Source organism: Amblyomma maculatum, unplaced genomic scaffold, assembly GCF_055883805.1.
Source record: "Amblyomma maculatum isolate TAMU_Amacu unplaced genomic scaffold, ASM5588380v1 scaffold_24, whole genome shotgun sequence".
Lineage (NCBI taxonomy): Eukaryota > Metazoa > Arthropoda > Arachnida > Ixodida > Ixodidae > Amblyomma > Amblyomma maculatum.
The window spans coordinates 1,478,162-1,499,601 of NW_028146749.1; the positions used below are offsets into that span (position 1 = coordinate 1,478,162).

General features: G+C 45.5%; 1 protein-coding gene across 1 annotated transcript in view; it reads left to right on the forward strand.

Annotated features, from left to right (window-relative positions):
- LOC146170972 (uncharacterized) overlaps window positions 1-20,266 on the forward strand; it is a 34,719-nt gene extending 14,453 nt beyond the window's left edge. The window contains exons 12-17 of the mRNA XM_084586618.1: window positions 4,311-4,461; window positions 5,525-5,561; window positions 15,219-15,258; window positions 15,357-15,449; window positions 15,667-15,783; window positions 20,038-20,266. Coding sequence (XP_084442744.1) covers window positions 4,311-4,461; window positions 5,525-5,561; window positions 15,219-15,258; window positions 15,357-15,449; window positions 15,667-15,705 — 360 coding nt within the window. The 3' untranslated portion in view covers window positions 15,706-15,783; window positions 20,038-20,266. The remainder of the gene's footprint in view (window positions 1-4,310; window positions 4,462-5,524; window positions 5,562-15,218; window positions 15,259-15,356; window positions 15,450-15,666; window positions 15,784-20,037) is intronic.
- The last annotated feature ends 1,174 nt before the right edge of the window (window positions 20,267-21,440 follow it).

Sequence of the window (21,440 nt, forward strand, 5' to 3'; positions counted from 1 at the left end):
ATAATTGCCACTTAGTTTGAAGCCAGAATCAAATACTGTGTTCGCTTCAATATTTGAAACTTTCGAATTATTGCACAAGCCTTAAAAAAAAAAAAAGGCATTTTGCTACATGGATTGAAATTGAAGGGCAAACTGCAAAAGAGGGATAATGCGTACAGTGGAACCTTAGTGGCACAGATCTGGCAGGATTGCAAAAGATAATATGTATCATCCAAAACAAATGGAATTGTAATGCAGAAGCACATCGATGCCTGCCACCACTTGCTACTCGGGGTGTATACCCTGCAACATCGTCAAAATCGCGGCAGCATTTTTCTGGCCAAGAAATTTCACAAATTTGTGTCATCCTAAATGGTAGCAACCATGCTTCTTACTGTACTATCCTCCACATATACTTAATGGTAACTACTGATAACTACTTGGGGATCGGGGATACAGAGCAAGAGGGAGTATGTTTGTTTTGGCAATAATGTTGGTTATCTGTAGAATGCATGTTGTGAGTGCTATCGTGGAAATGCACACAGACCTGGAGATGAAGATAAGCATGTGCAAGCTAACCTTGTTATAGTGAACACGGATATATAGTGAATTATCGGATAAAAGGCAAAGTTTGGTCGCTGCATGCTTTATTTCTGCAAGAGTTCTATGTGTATAGCAGAAAAAAAAAAATATAATTTTACACTTTATCAGTTATACAGAAGCAGTCTTTTGCAATCAGAGGGCAAAAAATATCTAAAAGAGCCGGAAAAAATGTTCAAAAAGTCAATATTACGGTCATTTGAATTGCCCACCGCCAAACCGTGTTTAAATTGCATGCCGTGCCATCTAGACGCAGCGACAGAAAACTAGCATCAACAGCTGATATGCATGTGGCCACCACGTGATCAGATAGTTGCCTTGCCAAGCCTGTACTGAGCCGTGCGCAAGGCAGTTTTGCTCAAGGCGACCATAGAGACAGTACGGCTGAGAGTGGGCACAGGAAAAGGACATGAAAGCAGACTTTTAGTGCTTCGCTCAGCATTGTGTCAAAAAGATTGGAAGACATCCACTCTAAAAGCACCGTGAAGAATGATCAGAAGTACATTGGCCTTGTCACCGCCTTAACTGATGCTTCCTCCGAATGTTACATCTGAAGATTTCATTAACACTGTTGATGAGTTTTGTTGGGGCGCTATGGTTCTCGAAGTGGCCGACCATAAATCGTTGATTAGCTGATTTCCGAAACCGATGCAAGTTGTGCTTTTCACGAGAAACCGGAAAGAGATCAAGCTGTTAACAGCTTAGAGGCCGTCAATTGGCCAAGGCTGTGCTGTTTCTGGCCAAAAGCACTTGTACACTCATCACTACCAACTAAGAATCTTGTCTGCTGATCTTGTTTGTGCCGTCACTCTAATTGACTAAGCTATTTTTGTGAGGTCACAACCACATGACCTCACACAGGCAGTTCAAACCAAGTCTGGCATAGCTTTGTTAATGTGTAAGTCTTTACTACAGGTCTGTCAAGCTTGCCAGATAAGAGAGAGTGGATTGACCTTTACCTCTTGTGCTTTCACACTATAAAGCGGATTAGAACTAGTCTGGTTTGAATTCAGGTACAGGTTTTTCAGAGGTGGAGCATCTGAACCATTAAACGACTGTGGCGGGTGCTTTTGCTCGTTATAACCAGTTCTACGTAGGATAAAACATAAGTCATTTGATGCGATGGGTCCCAGATGATGCAGCAGACTCGTGGCCTCCACGATCAAGAGCGCCGTTGCACCGGAGCTGATTTCGGAGGCCACGGTTAAACTTTCGCCATTTGACACTGCAGCTCCCAGAGGGCACCTTACGTTTAGCTGTAACTGCAGCTTCCGTAGATTTCACACTATAATGCGTTCCAGATAACCCCTCCAGTTTTTAAAAATACAGTCAAACCCGAATATAAAGAACTTGGATAGAGCGAATTATGTTTTATATTGAACACTCGAATTTCCGCTAGCATTATGCATATAAAATGTATTTTTCATAACGAACTACGCATCGCATATAGCGAACTCAGCGCGCGCGATCGATCGCCAAACGCCCGCCAATGGGCGGGCCTTTGTGCCGGCTCCGAGTACTCTCCGGGCAGCCCATGCCGCCGGGCCGTAATACTTCTACCACATGCCGATGTCAGATGGGAGGGGGGATTGGCGACGGCTCCGTTCCCCAAGGTCTCACACAGCGCATACGTCGAGATAATTCGCTGCGTTGGCCGCGGCGGAAAAGAGTCTGACCAACGTTGCCGCGCATTTCAAAATTCCGCGGAGCACCATTTTGAAAAACCAGTCGGCCATCAGAGGCAATGCACAGGAATGACCAAATGGTGATGGCTTTCGCCACCGCAAGCTGGCTTACGACCAAGTAGAGAAAGCGCTGTACCAATGGTTCTTGGACGTTCGCGCGCGAAATCTGCCTGTCTCTGGCCCCATGCGGCAACAGAAGGCAAAAAATTTTGCCTTCGTCCTGGACGTCGAGGGGTTTACGGCGGGCAGTTGTTGGCTCCAACGATTTAAAGACCGCTACTCCATCACTGGAAAGGTGGTTGCAGGTGAAAGCCAAGCAGTGGATGCTGAGAGTGCTGAGAAGTGGGTGCAAGACGTGTGGCGTGCTGTCACGGAGAGATACGAACCGTGTAATATTTTTAACACCGACGAGACTGCCTTGTTTTGGCAATTAACTGCTGCCGAGCAGAACCTTGGCGGTAAAAAATGAGAAGTGCCATGGCGGTAAATTGAATAAGGCCCGAGTCACCGTTCTTCTTACGACAAAAGCTGCGGCCGCTTGTCATAGGCAAGTTCAAGTCGCCTATGTGCCTGCGAGGATGCACTTCACTCCCAGTCACATACAACTCAAATTCTAAGGCCTGGATGACCAGAACGTTGTTCGAAGCGTGGCTGCGTGGCTGGGACGAGGAACTTGCAATGAGCGGGCGCAAGATTTGCCTCCTCCTCGATAACTTCTGCGCACCACTGCGGCGTCACGCTGAAGAACATCGAGCTTTGTTTCCTGCCACCGAATGCAACAGCGGTTTTGCAGCCCCTCGATCAGGGGATCATCTGCGCTTTCTAGCTGGGCTACAGGAAACGCGTTATGAGCGGCTGTTGGCGAAATTGTGGGTTAACGACGAGCTCAAGATTAATTTGCTGGCCGCAATAGAAATGATTAACCGTGCCTGGCAAGACGTGAAGCAATCCACAATCCGCAACTGCTTCCACCATGCTGGACTATGTCAAGAGGATGCAGAAGCTGGTAGTGAAGCGCGCACTGCAAGATAACAGCGATGTTGCCACGCTGTGGGGAGAACTCGCTGATGTTCCGGACGCTGTGCCCGAAGAAGTTGCCCTATAGGATTTTCTCACTGTTGACGACAATGTAGCCGTGACAGCGAGCCCGTTGGACTCGGAAATTGTTGCCGACATGCTGGCATCTGGTGCGAACTAGGAGACCGAGGAGCCGCTGCCGGAAGACGATCGCCCTCGCCCGACATTGCACGAAGCCCTCGTTGCTACCGATCTGCTGCGCCGATACTGCTCCGGAATACAGGGAAGCGGACTGGAGTTTGTGGAAATGATGTCGCGTGTGGAAAGTGTGATTCTCGCTGATGGAGTTAAACGCAGTGTTCAGGCGAAGATCACTGCCTACTTGTAAATAAGTGAGCATTTATCTGCAATAAATTTCTTTTGTAGATTCATGGTGAGCGGCACGGTTTTTCTTTAGTTAGTGCGTTTTCGCTGCGCTGTTCTGGACATTGTGTATAACGAATTTGGTACTGAAGTTCGTTATAAACGGGTTCGGTTATAGCGAAATACTTTATATAGCGAACAAATCGCGTTAAATTACGCAGTCCGTTATAACCGGATTTGACTGTAAAACTGTTCGATGCAGGGGGCAATGTCTTTTTTTGTGTTGAATTTTTGCTTGCCGACATGAATGAAAGGCGAAATTTCATTTTTATACCATTTCGCAGCTTTGTGTAGTCCATATTACAGTACGCTTTTCTTGGGTTTATTATAGTTCATTTGTACGCGTGAATTTTTGTGTGTGCTTTTAAGATGAATACCGGATGTAACGAATAAATTTTGCAGCCCAATCAGACTTTGCTGTAACGAGGTTCAACTGCAGCTGGTCCTGCACTAAGCATGCTACGTCTTAGGTTGTCTACAAAATAACTGAGATTGATTCTTAGAAGCGTGAAAGGCTACTGAAGATTTCTCAGTGTTACACTCTGCAGTAGCATGTACTTGCGGCGGTCTTATTGAAATGCACCGAAAATGTGTGTTTTAACACAGGGCTACTTCAAAATGGCTCAAGTCTACGAAAACCAGAAGCAGAGCAGTCGTGCAATGAATGTGGTCGAGTACTATATCAAGCGATGCACTTTCTTGGCCATTAACATCAGTCGTGTGGTGTTGGACCTCCACAAGAGGCTTGCTGAGGCAGGCAAGTGCCAGTCGCTTATTAGTATTACGAAAAGTTGTTTTTGCTTTTTTTCTGCTCAATTCTTTTTTTTTGTTGGAGTGAGGATGTGATGTCTAGTTAATCATGCACAGTTACAGGCTTCTTGTATGGCGGCTTAGTTAAAATTGTCACAGAGCTGAATTTCGTGAAAGTTCTGTTCATGAAATCCTAATCTTTTTGGGGCCCTGTTGTTTGTTTGGGAGCAAAAAATGGTGTTTTTCGCCGAGAGATGTGGATTTTTAAGCAGCATATTTGTTTATCTTCACTGGGTTAAAACTTACAAATTTTGGTTACTGCTGGTTGGAGGAGGATGATTGTGGGTGCATCTTCAGATTTCGCTCTTGCAGGCAGCGTAGAGAGGTGGTACCTGTAGCTAATACATTTTTTATATATATATATATATATAGCTTTTATGGCTTGTAAAGTTTCCTTTCGGTGAAAGTAGCCTCCTTGCAATTAGAATGTGGCATTGAGTCAGCTTGATTGTGTCCTCGACATCTGTTGAATCATATTCCGGGAAGATCTTTTGTTTCAGCTTGTCTTGTCACCAACGCAGGCTTTTTTTCCTCCGTCCTGTGATCCGATCTATTTCTTCATTTAGCTTGGCAACAACACAAATGTGTTTGGAACAAAACAAAGGCAAATGCATCTGATGGTCTAACGAGTTTGTGTTTTAATAATTTAGGGGAAAAGGTAGCGACAAAAGCAATACCTATGGGGATGTATCACACATGCTAGGTTATGTTGGAAGCCATGCATAGCATGTTGCAAAGTATAATCTTCATGTTGTTGACTGGTATGCATGCCTAGTAAGTATTAATTTCTCTGTTCAATTTTCTATCTTGGCCTAATGGAGGGTTGACAGCCTGAATGCGTGTACTGAAGTAACAATAGTTGTAGTTGGAAAAAGTTGCACTCGTTGCGTTGCAGTTATGAACAGGCGAACAATAAACAGGAAAGCTCTGCCACATCTAACCGTCATAAACTTTGTAAGAAACGTATCAACTCAGCTGAGTGTAAGTGAATGTTTGTTGTTTATGTCCAGGAGAAAAAAGCAAGAATGGAAAGAGAGACGCGAAGAAGTAAGTTCCTTGTAAATTTCAGCTTTCTTCTAGAGGTGTGCGAATATTCTAACAATCATTCATTGAGAAAATTTCCAATTCTAATTTCTAATTTTAATATACTATTTATTTCTAATTTTTCTAACTTCTATTCTAATATTTCTAATAATAACATTTTAATAATTAATTTTATTTTGTATTTATTTATGTATTTATTATATATATTATTTTGTATATGTTATATTTTTCTATATAATATATTTATATTCTATTAATTAATATTAATTATTATTTATAATATTCTAACATTCAGAATTTTGAATACTCGAATGCACCAAAAAATTGTCGAATTATCTGCAATTTCACCCCACTGTACGCTTCACTGCGGTGCTTGACCGTGTGGACTTGTAGTGCCGGCAAGGCCTTATATTTACAAAAGGGAAGGTCCCGCCTCACGAAACGTGATGTGGTTGTTTAGTGAAGAGGGGCGTTCCCCTTTCGTGATGAGGACCTTCTTGTGGGGAAAAAAAAACATCATTCTGACTTTGATTCATCTCAAATGCACACAACTACCGTGCAGGTGTTCAGCTAAAGTTACTGTCACATAAATGTTTTTCAGCAGTATTTTCAGCCCGATTTAACTAGATTTTACTTTTTTCGGCAGGGATATAGCATCTCCACCCGGTTTCATGCAGGTTCTTGTACAGAAAACCAGCTTACAGAATTCTGTATAAATTTATACTGGATTTCTCAATCGAGTACACACTTCCGGGCAATTCTAGTGTAAATTTATTTGCAAGTACAGTAAAACCTCGTTGATTAGCTGAAAGAAAAATGTGGGGAAAAAATCACATTTTCCGGGAGAATGTGTCATCCGAATAGCCTGATATTGCAAAGGAGGTACAAATATTTGGAATTTACTTTCACGGCATAAGAGTGTAGATTAGCATTTATAGACATCCAGTATGCACAGCTCCTTTTTTAGCTTCGCAGAATTGAGTCCCTATTTGCATTGTCCTAAGCGCAAATCCGGTTCGTAGAAGGTAATGGCGAGCCAGGATCATTTCCTTGGTTGTTTCTGGATCCTTCGCTCCCTTACATCAGTTACATGTGGAGAAGCCATCACGATGGCTTACAGTTGTGTTTTTGCTCATGTCGCGTCCCCCAGATTCAGCCCGCTCGTAAGCAGGTGAATGGTTGTCGTTATCAAGTGGTTCACTCCTATGCCCCTAGGCACCGCAAAGAAGTCACTGCGTTGCTTTTCATGAAATTTTCACGGGAACGGGCACCTCGTATGTTGGCTCGTTTGTTTTCTTTGATGCTGTCCCTTTGAACCTTGGCAGTGTAGGAAAGCAACTGGGGCGGCTGAACACCGCTGATCAGTTTTTCGTGTAGCGAGGGCTCATTAGCATATGTCCGGTTGATTGCAAAGCGTGTTATACGACCACAGTTTGTTGGAATTTTGAACATATAAACCAGGAAGTACCGTATTTACTCGCATAATGCTCGCACCACTAACATTGGGCATCAAAAATCTGAATTGTTTTCCCTGCATAATCATCGCACCACCAATATTACCATCGCGAGAGTCGTCTGCTAGTAGTAACAAGCGCCGTCTTTGGAGTGCTACTGAACCTAGCTGGCCTCGTGTGCACGCGCTACCAGACGGCGATAGCGTGCTGGTGTAGATCATCATCGCCGGTTATGCTAGCCTTTTTTTTTTCCCCTCCATGATGCTCGTAGTCGTCGCCGTTTTGCGTGGTTTCTCCGCGTCTCATTGTCATTGTTCTTTCGTTCCGTCCGTGTTGCTTGCTTTGTTCCACCGTCTACCGTGTTCTTGGTGCCACATCGCGGTGGGGCGGTGCGCAAGTTATACAGCTGCTTTTAAGCTGAAAGCTTTCGAGTACGGGCTACAGCATAGGAACCGTGCTGCCAGCATGCATTTCGACGTCAACCAGTTCTGCGTAGTGCGCTACTGGAGACAGCGATTGCTGTGCCGATACGGACTCGGATCAAGTCTCTGATCGAGAGTAGAACTGTATAGTCTGCTGTGAGCATTATACCACGGAATGCGGGGAGTAATGATGAGGCTGCGTGCGGTAAATAAAGTGCTTTTGGTGACCTTGTACTGCTGCTTGAAAATAATATGGTTATAATTACAATAGCTGACCTAAGAATCCAGATTCGCACCTATTTAAATAATCTTTCAGCGCTCCAAAATATTTGCTCGAAAATTTTCCCCGCATAGTTATCACACCTCCCCAACTTGGCATCAATTTTCCGCGAATAAAAGTGCGAGCATTATGCAAGTAAAGCTGCATTCGATTCAGCCGTGGTTCTCTGCACCGCCGGAACCGGTTCACGGTGCGCTGCACCAAAGCGCTCGATTCACAGCATTCCCTGCACCACTGTCCGCGATTGATTTTAGGTGCAGTCGTGGTGCCGCTGTGGTGCAAAGAACCACGGCACCCTCCGAGGAGGAGGTGCAGAAAAGTGGTGCACGTGTTGACGGCGCTAGCAGACGACGCGCGCTGCCAATGAGATGCTTAAAAACATCGATTATCGACTTAGGGACATTTTTTCCCGTCGTCGACGGATCCGGCGTCATTCTCTGTGAAATGGCAAGTTCCTCTAAGGTCTCTCGTGACAACCTTAATACCCTCTCGAGTTCAAAGCTGAAATATCTGGCAACGGTGCTTCAGTTGTACGGGAACTCGGTTATTGCGGTCTGTCCGAACCAGTCAGTCTCGGTCTGAACAACGATGTTGCCTCGAAGGAAAGCACGGCGTAGGGCTTCTCATCCTCACTGTCGAAGGACTCCAGAAATTCCTTAAAATTGACTTCGACGATGTTGTCGTCCACGACGTCGTGACGGACCGCGAAAACTTAGGCCCCAATATAGTCTGACGTAACGCATGCGCGCGCGCACGTCGGCGAAAAACCGAGGTCTATAGTCCAACGTCACGGCGTGATGGACGTAGCGAGCGCGAGCCGACGCGGCCCAACGTCGCCGACGCGCAAATAGAATCTCGCCTATTTCTCGTCGACCACGTCAGACGCGTCGGCCACGCATCCCAGCATTCCTCACGCGCAGTGAAGATGGCGGCTTGCATGTAGACAGCGACCGCGCGCGCATTTCAGACACTGTTGCGGAAAAGCTGCTAGAAGGCATTCGAGGGCAGCCCTGCGTCTATGATACCAAGCGGATTGACTACAGAGACGTTCAGAGGAAAGAAAAATGCCTGGGATGCAAACTGTCAGTAGAGCGGCCGGGCACAGCTGTGAGTTCTTCGCTGCGGTGCATGTGCCATACACGTTTTAATGCATTGCTCTAGGAGGTGTAACGATGGTGTTGTTTCACTTATATGCAGTACATTCAGTGGAAAAATAGCAAAATCTGTGGAAGCGGCTTCGCATAGAGTTGTGACCTGTACACGCCGGAATCGAAGGCCGTACTCGATTTGGCCACATGGAACGTCAGCGGCTCAACAACCAAGGAATTTGCGAAATTTATGGAATTCTACAGAAACTGCGGCCGGCCGAAAAAGTGATCCTCATTACTGTGTAATCTTTAACTCTTCTGTATTCGTACAGATACTTAAATTATGATTAGGTTTCAGTAAAACACGCACGTACACAATCATCGTTCCGTCTGTAGCCGTCGTCGACGCGGGCTCAGACCGTTGCTGGGCTGGGCGTCTCCACGGCTGACTGTACATGCTTTGTGCCGTGTGAACATTCGCAGTAAACACACCGCATCATTGCCTTGATCACAACAATAATTAGTGCCTCGATAGGCAGCCAGTTCGTCCCTGTAGGTGACCTGTCGTCTGCTCGAAAATGCACACCGAAAACGTACCAGCCCTAGAGGGCGTCTTGTGCGCATGCGCGACGCGGCACCGGGCACGCCAGCCGCGCCAGACTGTAGAAGCGGCAGTTTTTTGACGCACCCGTCGTAGTCGACGTGCCGTGGCCGACGTCGCCGACTCAACGAGTCGCGTCGAAAACGTCAGACTATATTGGGGCCTAAAGCTCGCGGCGCACGGGAACTCGCGAGCAGACGACTAGCTCGTCTGAAGTGGCGCTGCTGACGCGCTGCAAGCTGCACCTGCACCTGAACCACAAAACTGGAACTGCACCTCACCGGCACCCGACTGGCACCGGCGGAACTTTTTCAGAATTGGTGCCGAGAACCAGTTCTGAATCGAACGAACCTTAAATACGGTAGTCTTATCCGGGAACATATCTACTTGGACCATATAAAACGGGAAATAGTATTAACAGGGAATATGTCAGCGGGGACATGAATTCTGAAATTAACAAGATGTTAATTTTCCATTTTGTTCACTGATCAGATATTCGATTCAATATTTGAAGGCATTTTTTTTTTCCATATTCGTGTTCAATTCGTATTCGAAAATTTCGATGTACGCACATCCTTACTTTATTCAATTTCAGTATTGTGCATTTTACACTGTGTGTCTGGTGTGTGCTTCACTTGGACTATTTGCATAAGTAGAACAAAGGTACATTTAAATTTAGCTTTAACGAAGTTGTGAAAAGTCCATGATTTTTCGTTTTATCTACTTTTTGTCGTATGTAGTTTTAAGAAAGATTCAAGATAGCGGCCAAGTCACGTGATCATAGCTACAGTATTGCAAATAATTTCTTAGCTACCACGAGACCACCCATGCAATGGAATCCACCACCTGGTCCACCATGTATGTCATGATTCCCCAAAGCCACGTGACCCGAAGGCCCTCTGCCACCACTGCATTACCTATTGTGCTGAGTGTTGTTGCGACAATTAGAAGAAGAAAAAAAAAAGGCACGGTCCTGCGACTGGCTCTGTAACTGAGCCACCTCCGCTGCCTCGTGATGACAGAGGGAAAAATAGAGAAAGAATGAAAAGGGGAGAGAAAGATACGTGTCTGTGTCGCATCAGCCGTCGTCCGCCACTGAAGCGGTGGCTTTGGTGGCTAGTGCAATGACGGCTGCCTCATGCAGACAGAGGAAAGAAAAGAGAAAGGAAGAAAAGGGAGAGAGAAAGACATGTTGCAAAAGCCGTCCGTCCGCCAGCGGTGGCTACGGTGGTTGGTGCAGTTACGGCCTATGACAGGCTAGCAGCGGAGCCTACCATTCCCAGCCCTGTAGGGCCAGGAGCAGCTACCCCTCCCCCCCCTGCTAGGCTATTGACAAAGCCATATACTCCATCTGGGAAAGGGTGTGTGTCGTCACTTGCAATCACCATTGGTGGCAAAAATTGTAGTCCACTCGGTTGAGATCCAATGTTCTGAGTAGTGTCAGACGAATCGGCACGGTGTGGTGCACTGAATTGTTTTTCAAGTTGGATCCTAACCTGTAAGAGATTCGCACAGACGACCTTTGGTCCTCGAAACCATAATGGGGTGTGACCTTCGTTGGGGGGGGAACCAGTAGCGGTAGAGGGGTGCGGGTGGTTCCAAACAATCAGCTTCAGTTACGTGGTGTGCACATTGGTACTGGAATTGCGACCTAGGAATAAATTGTGTAATACTCGAGCTAACGCCATTAATCATACACCTGTGACGGTCGAACTCTCTTTCTTTATTACTTTTTTTTTTTTTTTATGTGTACTCAAAAGGACAATGCAGAATGGAAACCAAAAAAGTAAATCTAGGAAAAACTACTTTTAAAGTGCTTACAGTAAATCCTTATTACTTGAAGTTATAGAAGGTGTGAAGTGTTTCACGGTCGTGCTGAGGGCGCACGTGACTGCAGCAGTAGTACCCAGCTCAGCCTTGGCTGGTACAAAGAGACTATTAGTGGATTGGGGAGAGGGGATGTGGTGGGGGATGGCGAAGGAATCTCACCGCCATATTCACGAACACGCCTTCACTTAAACTTCTACTCCAAGTGGCCCTCGAGGCTTGTTTTTGTTCCTTGGCTGCTACTCGACCGCCACTCCACTTGTAAACATGGCTCTCGCTGTGTGTACTTCGTTCTACTTGTATATCAAACTTCTCACGAAAGCAGATGCTACGGGGATGTACCGCACCTTTCTCTAAAAGCATAGGCTGGGAGTGACAGCTACCCCGGATTTCTGGCACGTTATCGTTTTACGGGTGCGGCTGTGGCTAGCTTCCTGCTGTTCCTGCCACTCACGCCGAGCATGGATAACCGTGATCAGCCGCCAACACCAGTGCTGTAGTTGATCACTGCATTACGCTTCTGTGGTGCGGGCACATTTCAAGTCGTCGCCAGAAAAGTGGACAACTTTTCAAAGCCTACAGAGTGTAGGGTTGAGGCGCGATTTGACCGTTAATGGTGAGCTCGCCCGCAGCCAGACTCAGTCGAGCACTCCTTCCGTGGCTCGCCCTGCCCTTTGGGGTCCGCAGACGGGGACGAACTTGTGAGGGAACAGCGTGTTGCGTGCAATGAGCTGGGGGGCACCGGAGGCCCAATGGGACTGTGCGGACATCTGTGCTGCACCCTGCACATCAATGGCTTGTCTGACGAGGGTACGTAGTACGTCTTCGGACACTCGACATTGTCAAGGGAGTGCGTTGGTGTGCTCGTCTTACAGAGGGATATTCGCGGCTGACGAAAGGCATGGCTTTTCAAGCACATTTTCAGTTAGGGCTCTCAACTTGTTTGAAAACTGCGTGCTGCATTTGCTTCCGGAGAGTTGAATTCAGTGTGCATGAGATGAAACGCATTGCAAAGCAGCACGCATGTTTTCACCGCTCGTCTCCTGTGCCCTATGAAGGCAAGGGCCATGCTTGTAGGAGTTGGTGGCTTTTACTTTTTTTTTTTCTTCAATATATTTTGATGTCTGTCAAAGCCTGGCAATAAAAAAAAAAAAGTCTGTCAAAGCTTGACAATAAAAAAAAGGCAAAGCAGCAAAGGGCAAGCATAGATCTCACACCAAAAAATAAGCCGATTTTTGGATTGGAAAACATTTATTTCGTCAAAATGCAGATGCAGACTGTCCGCTCTAGATGACCTCCAGTCCATGGCTAGCGGCGACCTCAGTGGCCCACTCGGTGGCCAAGGCTTGAATGCCCGAGTTTGAGCTGACCAGAATGGCCTCCCATCGCTCAAGAGAAGGAATTTGTACTAGATCTTCCAGTGGAGGTTGTTCTTTACATTGCCATAGTATGTGATCATACGTGGCTGATTCGCCACAGGACCTGCACGCGGGGTTAAAGTCATCCGAGTACATTTTTGCTAATAGGTAAGGGCTAAGAAAGGATCTTGTCTGGAGTCTCCTCCAAGCGGTCTCCTGTGCCTTATCCAACGTTTTGTCAGGTGGTGGAAATTTGTGCCGTTCCAATCTGTAATGACTTGTGATATCGTGAAAAGATGCCAGCCCCTCCTTGGAGTAACCCATGGATACGAAGGACCCACCGACTCGGTTGACGAAACCTCGAGCCATGTTGTGGGCCGCCTCATTTCCCAGATTCCCCGAGTGAGCTGGCACCCATATCACCTCAATTTCTCTGTATGGTTGCCTGGTCAGTTTCAGTGTTTTCTGCGCTGCAGTTGAGATTCTGCCCCCTGCAAAGCTACGGACAGCAAAGTTAGAATCGGAGAAGATTGTATCAGCGTCGGCGCTAGCTATGGCTAGTGCCACAGCTGCCTCTTCCGTGGTTTTCGAAGATTTTGTCGCTACAGACCCTGATGCCTGCAGCCGTCCGTGCACGTCCACCACCGCCAGTGCGAACGCTCCTCTTGTTGCGTATTCTGCCGCGTTAACACAGACGGCTCCTTCGCTTGTTGCATATTTTTCGTGTAGAGCTATTGCCCTAGCTTTCCTCCTTCCTTCATGGTAAGAAGGGTGCATAAAATAAGCCGAAGTATTCACACCATTTCTCAAAGCCTACGTCATGGTCTGCGTAAACTCTCGTCATCAGCAGGGACTGTTGCCAGATGCAAATGCATTTTTGGGCATTTTTCACAGCCGCCTTTTTCATCCAGCTCACAAAACAAGTTCTACTACGCTGTTAACGTCGATAATGCTGGTGAAGGTTGTTTAGAAGACCCGACATGAAAAAATGAGTTTGTTACACACTCCAGCATGCAGTTTTCGGGCCAAAAGTTCTCCTTAATCTCGTCCCTGTATGCTATTTGCGCTGCTTCGAGTGGAAGGGGTATTCTCGAGGAGACAGAGGAGGAAACGCCGAGGGGCGTTCGTGAATCCGAATCGGCCCTGGAGTGGAGGAGCGGCTGTTCGCTCTTCTACACGGAGTGGAGGTGGAGCGTCGAGTCGAGGCGTGTTTGTGAATGCAGGCGTAAGTCTGCTGGAGGCACCATTGCCAGACTAGGGGAGTGCGCGCACGGTCGCACCGCCACTTGCATGGCAGGACAAAACGTTCGAAACTCAGCCAGCACCCAAGTTTTCATATTTGGAATTTTAATAAAAAGTCTTGCCTTATAGTATATAGACTGAGCACTGTAGTTTTGAAGAAAAGAGGTTTCATAATTACAATTTGGTACACTATTTCTAGCAAAACTGTTCTGCAATCTATTACTTTAGACAGCAAGTTTTCATTGCGCAAAAAAAAACGAAAAAAACTGGCCACCTAAAATTCAATGTTCCATTAAGAAAACGTTCCAGGGATCATGAACACCAGCATATATTATATGTGGAAATGATTGGTGTGGGACAGAATGTCTGAGAATGAGGCGTTTGATTGTTCTTGAAGAGTAGTAAAACTTCCCTAGTGGACTTGGAAAAGCCAGGCATGTCATGTCATAAGCCAATTGTCACTTCTGGCTCCGTAGGAGGCCAGCTCATTATTATTACTTTTTTTCGTGGTACTTCATGTCCGGTTTGGAGCAAATGGGACTTCAAAGTTTTTTTTTCTCTCTCTCAGAAATGGTAGTGCATATTCCGTTTCATACATCAAGTGCAACCCTGCCGGAGCTAGAGCTCTTGTTTGCGTTTCTCGCATTCGCGATGAAAAACAGTGCCCGCTCTTGCCGACAGGAAATAATAGTTGTTTTGCCTGCAAGTCTAATGCATCTTACATTTGCCGTCAACTTCATAAAAAGCATTTTTTTTTAGGGAGAAAAAAAATCGGATTCGGTAATTTGTGTGTTTGTTTGTCGTTTTCATTCGTGTCGCGTTTTCGCTGCTCCGCAACCCTGTCAGCTGTGGCCTCCGCACTGCACATCTAAATGGCTTCAAAACAGCGACCTTGACTGCCTCTTCGAAGTGGATTTTTTTCTGTAAGATTCGTACTGCGATGTGCAAGCACGCGAAGCAAGTTATTGCTAACGTGTATGCTCAGAATAGAGCCCATTCCCACAGAAACCACTCGGCCACAGAACGAGCGGTAGTGATATGCCTCCTTTTTTTTTTCTTGCGGACTACTGGTGTAGCTTTCGCTGCGTTGCACCTGATGTATGAAACGAAGTATAGGTATTCAAGTTTATGAAAGAAAATGTTTGTTAGGCTGTTAAACCAAAATTGTGGCTCGCTTTCGTTACTTTTACATCGTGTTTCTCTTGCTGGATTTTGTCACCTCATCAAAACGAGCTGAATTCACGTCTTGCTTCAAGCGACACAGTTATGTTGTCCGTAAACCTTGTGCCAATTTTTTTTTCCGTGGCTATGAATATTTAATGACACGGTCATAATGATTTTCATTGCCTCTGCTCTCAAGACTGAATTAAAATGATGCTTTCTTTCAGTAACCATTCGGCAGCTAACAAGGCAAAGACTAAGCCAGCTGTAAGTTATTTTATATTTTTTTATAATTTGGGGGGGGGGGGTAAAGTTTACGTAAGTAGAGTTTTCTAAATGGCTGCACCTTTCTTGTTTGAATCAAGGTTCCAGACCTGGTGTTGGATTCGGACTCTGATGTAGCGACAATTCCATCTGCCACTCAACCCAAGGCCACCTCACAGCAAGCAAGCACATTGGTTTGTTTTACACACACCATCTCGGGCTATGGCCAACAGTATGCCTGTGTGTGTGTGTGTGTGTGTGTTTGGGGAGGTGGCGGGGTACCAAATTTCGCTCCTGTGTGGAAAATAATTCGTCTCACTGTCTTTTTTTTTTTTTTTTGCCTACTTTTTTGTAGAAACTGTTGTGCTTCCTCACAGAGTGCAAGAAAACGTGTAATTTCTCAACTTGCAGAAAAAAGCTGATAGTGACGGGCACATGTTGGACTTTTAAAAAAAATCCTGCGAGGACTTGATTGGCGGCCTGTACAAGTCGGCACTACAGGGTTTCAAGACTGTGCTGGCGGAAAAGGTGAGCGGCTAAATCTGCCGTCTTTATTCCTTTTTGTGATGAAATTATTGAGGTGTGCAAGGAGACTGAAGGCTTTGGGCAGATGTGTGCCTTGTATAGTGTGGCGTTGTGTATGTCTTCATAGTTCTAGTCTATATGCCTCTGTTAAGTGTGAGAGGAAATAAGGCAACACCGAAAAGCTCGCTAACTGGATCATTAATTTCTAAATCGGGATAACGTGTACCGCTCACACTGTCGTGCCCAGTGCCCGTACATGTCTATGGAATCTGACGCTCATTAATGGAAAGGCAGCTGTGCAAGTTGCCAGTGATGCATTGTCTACTAAAAGCCTGTGTACTGATCCTCATGGCTAGCACTCGGTCAAATATCCCTCCTCAATACTGAATTTTATGGTGCAGTGTTGCTTGCGGATATCTCTGATGCACGCACAGTGGCAGGCATGACGGTGACTGAAGGGCCCTGTCTGCAAGGGATTATTTGTCCGCTAATTTCACTATGCTTTCCCGAGCTTTGAGTCTGCCCTGCATCGGCCGTGCATCGGCCAGCCAGCCAGCCAGCCCAGCTGCATGTCGTTTGTATGTTGCCTGGAGCGTCGCCCGCCTTTTTAGGAGGCATTTGTCTTCTCAAAGCATTTTCCTTGCTCTCATCCATACCATTTGTCCAGTGTGCTGAAGTGTTGAGGGCTGTTCGCTTTTAGTGCTCTGCGACTCCTTCACACGCAGCTGCACCACTGCTACTGTATTACTGTGAGCAATAAGTCACTGAAAACGAGAGCACTTTGAACAGTTCTTTGACATCCTCGAGTGTGCTCACAGCCAAGCATTTGACGGGACTGTGAAAGACTGTCATATGCCGTGTAGTTTTATCTCGAAAGCAGGTGGCCATTGCCCAGGTTTTCTCTGAATTTACTGTAAGACTGTGCTGAATCGGTTAAAGCGAAAGAACTTGCAGGAATGTGTGACCCTTGCTATCGTCCTCGTTATTTTACATGTGCTGAAATTTCTAATTTCCTTTTTGCCTGCTTTCACTGTCTTTTGGCACTGAAAAGAAGACCAAAATCGATCAGGGAGCCTAGTTTGTCACTGGCAAACTGAAGTGAAGAGAACTGGTCTTGATAAGTAGGACTCGTGTTTGAAGATAACAATGAGCCTCCAAGGCTTGAGGGGCCTAGAAAAATAGCGCACCCCGGCGCACAGTACGAGGCGACCGCCGAGGGGTTTCCCCAACGCAGCGGCGCCGCATCGATTGCAGCACCCCTGTAGTAAACCATGAAAAAGCGCTTAAATATGTAAACGCTAACAATGCTATTTTATTCACCAAATTGTGTTATTATTGTATGAAACTATATGACTATATGTATGAAACTACAAAGGGTGTAAACCATTTTCTTCAGACAACACCTTAGGCAATCCAGGCTGAGCTGGGAAGCCTCATTTGAACTTTCCGCGCTTTCTGACGTTTGGTCTCCATGGCAACCAAACGAGGCACAGAAAATATGGTGCATTTATCGTTAAAGTTTGGTAATGCGGGCATCTTGAGGCATTGCACAAGCTTCGTATGCCTTTTGTTTGCCATGAATGCACAATATCATGCAGCGGTAATGAAGAATCGGAGCTGAGGCAAGCGGCCGCCATTTGGCGAGACGCCACCATGATGCCATAACCCAAATAAATAAAGCATTTATTGTGGAGGCTATAACTTCCATATGACAGTGAAACATACTCCATTTTTTAAAAAGAAAACACCTTCTGATATATATATATATATATATTCTAAAGTTAAAGCTCAGCTACTTTGGTCAGCTGATGAGAAGAGAGGAGTCGCTGGAGAAAGATTTGATGTTGGGAAAGGTTGAGGGTCGCCGGAGAAGGGGTAGGCAGCGAACACGATGGTTAGATGGCATCCTCGAGGCACTGCAGATGAAGTTATGTGATGTTAGGCAGATAGTGAGAGACCGGAAAGCGTGGCGTGACATGGTCCATAGGGTCACGAAGAGTCGGACACGACTGAACTGAACTGAACTTATATATATATATATTATATATCGGTTATTTATGGTTGTGCAATTACGTAAGGAAGTTTTTAGGTGCATTTCGGGAAACAGAAACCTTTTATGGCGACGTCTGCTTTTGCGCCTTCGCTACTATGGCTCACGGTGGCTCACCGTGCTATGGCCAAAGAGGTATTAACTCTATGGCTATGGCCTTTCACCTCGAAATGATGCTGCTGATGATGAAAAAACATCATAGTAATGCTAATTTATGCATCCGAGAAAAACAGACTGTCCCGCAACAAGTAGCACCAGTTCAGTCCAGTTCAGTCGTGTCAGACTCTTCATGACCCTATGGACCATATCACGCCACGCTTTCCGGTCTCTCACTATCTTCCCAACATAACATGACTTCATCTGCAGGGCCTCGAGGATGCCATCTAACCATCGCGATCGCTGCCTACCCCTTCTCCGGTGACCCTCAACCTTTCCCAACATCAAATCTTTCTCCAGCGACTCCTCTCTTCTCATCAGATGACCAAAGTAGCTGAGCTTTAACTTTAGAATTTGACCCCTCCAATGAACAGTCAGGGTTTATGGTCGACAATATCGACTGATTTGCTCCTCTGGCCGTCCAAGGAACTCTCAAGTGTCTCCGCCAGCACCACAATCAAACGTGTCAATTCTTAGGCGGTCAGCCTTCTTCACAGTCCAACTCTCGCATCCATACATCACAACTGGAAAGACCATAGCACAAGTTATAAAGATCTTGGTTGGCAGTGTAATGTCTCTGCTCTTTACTAGGCGGTCAAGGCTAGCCATGGCTCTCTTTCCCAGAAGCTGGAGTCTCCTAATTTCATGGCTGCAGTCTTCTTCCGGGGACATCTTGGAGCCCAAGAAGAGAAAATCTGTCACAGCTTCCACTTCTTGTCCCTTGATGCTCCAGGACGTGATAGGACAAGACGCCATGATCTTTGTCTTTTTAATGTTCAGTTTAAGCCCAAACCTCTCACTCTCTTCTTGTACGCGCATCAGAAGTCTCTTGAGTTCCACTTCACTTTCTGCCATTAAAGTGGTATCATCCGCATATCTAAGGTTGTTATGTTTCCCAGCAATCTTCACTCCAGCTGAAGACTCGTTCAGACCGGCCTTCCTCGTGATGCACTCAGCATATAAGTTAAATAGGCAGGGCGACAGTATGCAGCCTGTTATCACTGCTACTAACTGTTTATATTTTTGCTTCGTAGCTGCTACAGAGCATACATTTCCTGCTCTATTACTGCTCCAAAACACATATTTTACTGCTCCAGGAGCTGCTCCAAAGCCTATTTTAGGCATCCTGAGGTCAACATTGGATGTTGGCTGTAATACGGTGGTCTGACGTGGCCTATTCAACTTTGTCAATTACCTGCCTAGTGTTATGTCATATTTTCTGGATGGCCACAGAGCACAATGGACCATAGGGAAGACCTTTTCCCAGTTGTCCCCTGTGTGTAGGTGACCCAGGAGGGCCAAGATAGACGCACAGTGCTAACTTATATGTACACTCGGCAGCTCAAAACAGTATTGTCTTGAAGGAAACAATGTTAAAAAATTAATTGCAAAGTACTGGTCCACAGCACACACACAAACACAAAGAAAAAAAATTAGCAAAAAAGAAAGAAAGGGTCAGTAGTGTTTATTGCACTACATATTAACTAATAATCATCTATTCACTCAACGCCTACAAGGATGTTCGTTTCGACACATCTCGTGTTTGATAAAAGAAAACAATGGAGGACTTATTTTCCTTTGAAAAATGAGCAACAGTGTTGCATTATTAAAAGCAAGAAGAAACGATACCTATGTCATCGGTGTTTTACTTGTACTTACTTTTGCACTTCACGACTGGCACTCTCATTAAAGTAAAATATTTTAAGATAAATAGAAAATGATTATATATGAATACTGCTAACGTAACCAAACCGTTAATAATCAAAGCATGACTTATGATAAAACACCTGTGTTGTTTGCTAGCTATTACTCAACAACAAAAGCACACAAAAAGCGGTGTGTAAATAAAAAGTAAACAAAGAAATTGTTATTCTTTTTGGTAGAAACTCCTCCCCCCCCCTCGAAGAAAAATATAGTCTTGGGACAGCCACTGCTCAAAAGGCAGTGCCCCAAAAGTTATCCAAGTGGCCACATGTTACCTAGGTCAATCACAGATTCGATCCATCATTCAGTGCTGAAGTGTGCATATGTCTTGTCCATCCCTTCTACAGCATCCGTTTGCACTGCCACATTCAGGATGAAGAACCAACAAGTCTGCACTCAGAATTCACACAAACTAATAGGGGAGACCATAGTGCAGAAAAGTGCAAGGACAAGAAAGCTGCTTCGCAAGTTTCATTCACTGCTGTTTGATGAGAAACACGGAACCTCGGCAGAAGCTGTAGTGCTGGAGAAGTAGAACAGTTGCTGTGTGGTATAAACGGTGACCTTTAAATAAAATCTGAGTTGATATCTCATTTCATCTACTTTATTTACATTGTGCCTCACGTTTCAGCACTAAAGGTGCGGCACTCATGCACCAGCTAGCCTGCAAAGATATTTTTGCAAGATGTATGCGTTGCTTATAAAAGTATGCATATACCCCGTGCCCTTTTGTGCAGTAAAATGGGGCGGGACATATGCACATTTTATAATGCAATTCATACATCGGTGAAAAATATGGGGACCCTCAGGAGAAGGTGTGGTTGCTGGTGAAGACAAGTGCCAGCAGTAATACCTACTACAAAACTCTAAACTCTACAACAAGGAACACTAGTGAAGTATACATCACTGTAACCTCTTAAAGAAACACTGTTAAGGACACTCAAGTGTCCCCTAATTTTTTTCAGTTCTGACAGCTTCATTCGTTCCCCTGTCCAGTCATGTTCTGCTTTTGCATAACACTGTGGTGTTTTTAACTTCAAGGCTCGAGTTGCACCATTCCCAAATGCGTTCAAAAATATGCTGCCCACTATTAAGGTACCTCCCTGCCTTGGTGAGATACTATTTACTTGAGGCCAGCGTTATGGAATAAATGACCCCTTGTGTGCAATGCTATGAAGCACTGTTGGAGTCACTGAGCATGCGATGGCTGCCGTCTCAGTGTCTACTCTCCTGCAGATTCTGGAAAGCTTATCAGGTGCAGAAAAAGGATCTTCACTCTACCCCTGCTGCTGCCAACTTTCTTGAGGCTGTGAAAGAGCCCCTGAAGATGCACGATAACTGCTACTTTCTCTCTCTCTTTTTTCTCTGACCACTTTTCTCAGTTTACTGGCTTGTCTGTCCACCCTTTTTACCAGGTGTTCAACAACTGACACTGAGAGTGAAGGCTGGTATCCTGCTCTAGAGAGGCACTGCATCATTGAGAGTGATGATATTAAACTACAATTTCACAATTTCTCTCTAGCCTGCTCGCAGTGCACAGACTGGAAGGGCAGCAAGGATTGCCTCTGTTGCCCCTGGGCTGAAGGGCTCAGTTTTTGAGTCCCTTTGAAAAATGTAGTGTTGTCTAAAAACCTCACTAAATTATTTTACGATACTTCGTGTGTCAGTACTAGCTGTTTGAGGCACTTAGGAAACATAAAAACATACCTATCTTGCTTAAGCAGAAAAACATTTCGTGCCATAGTCAACG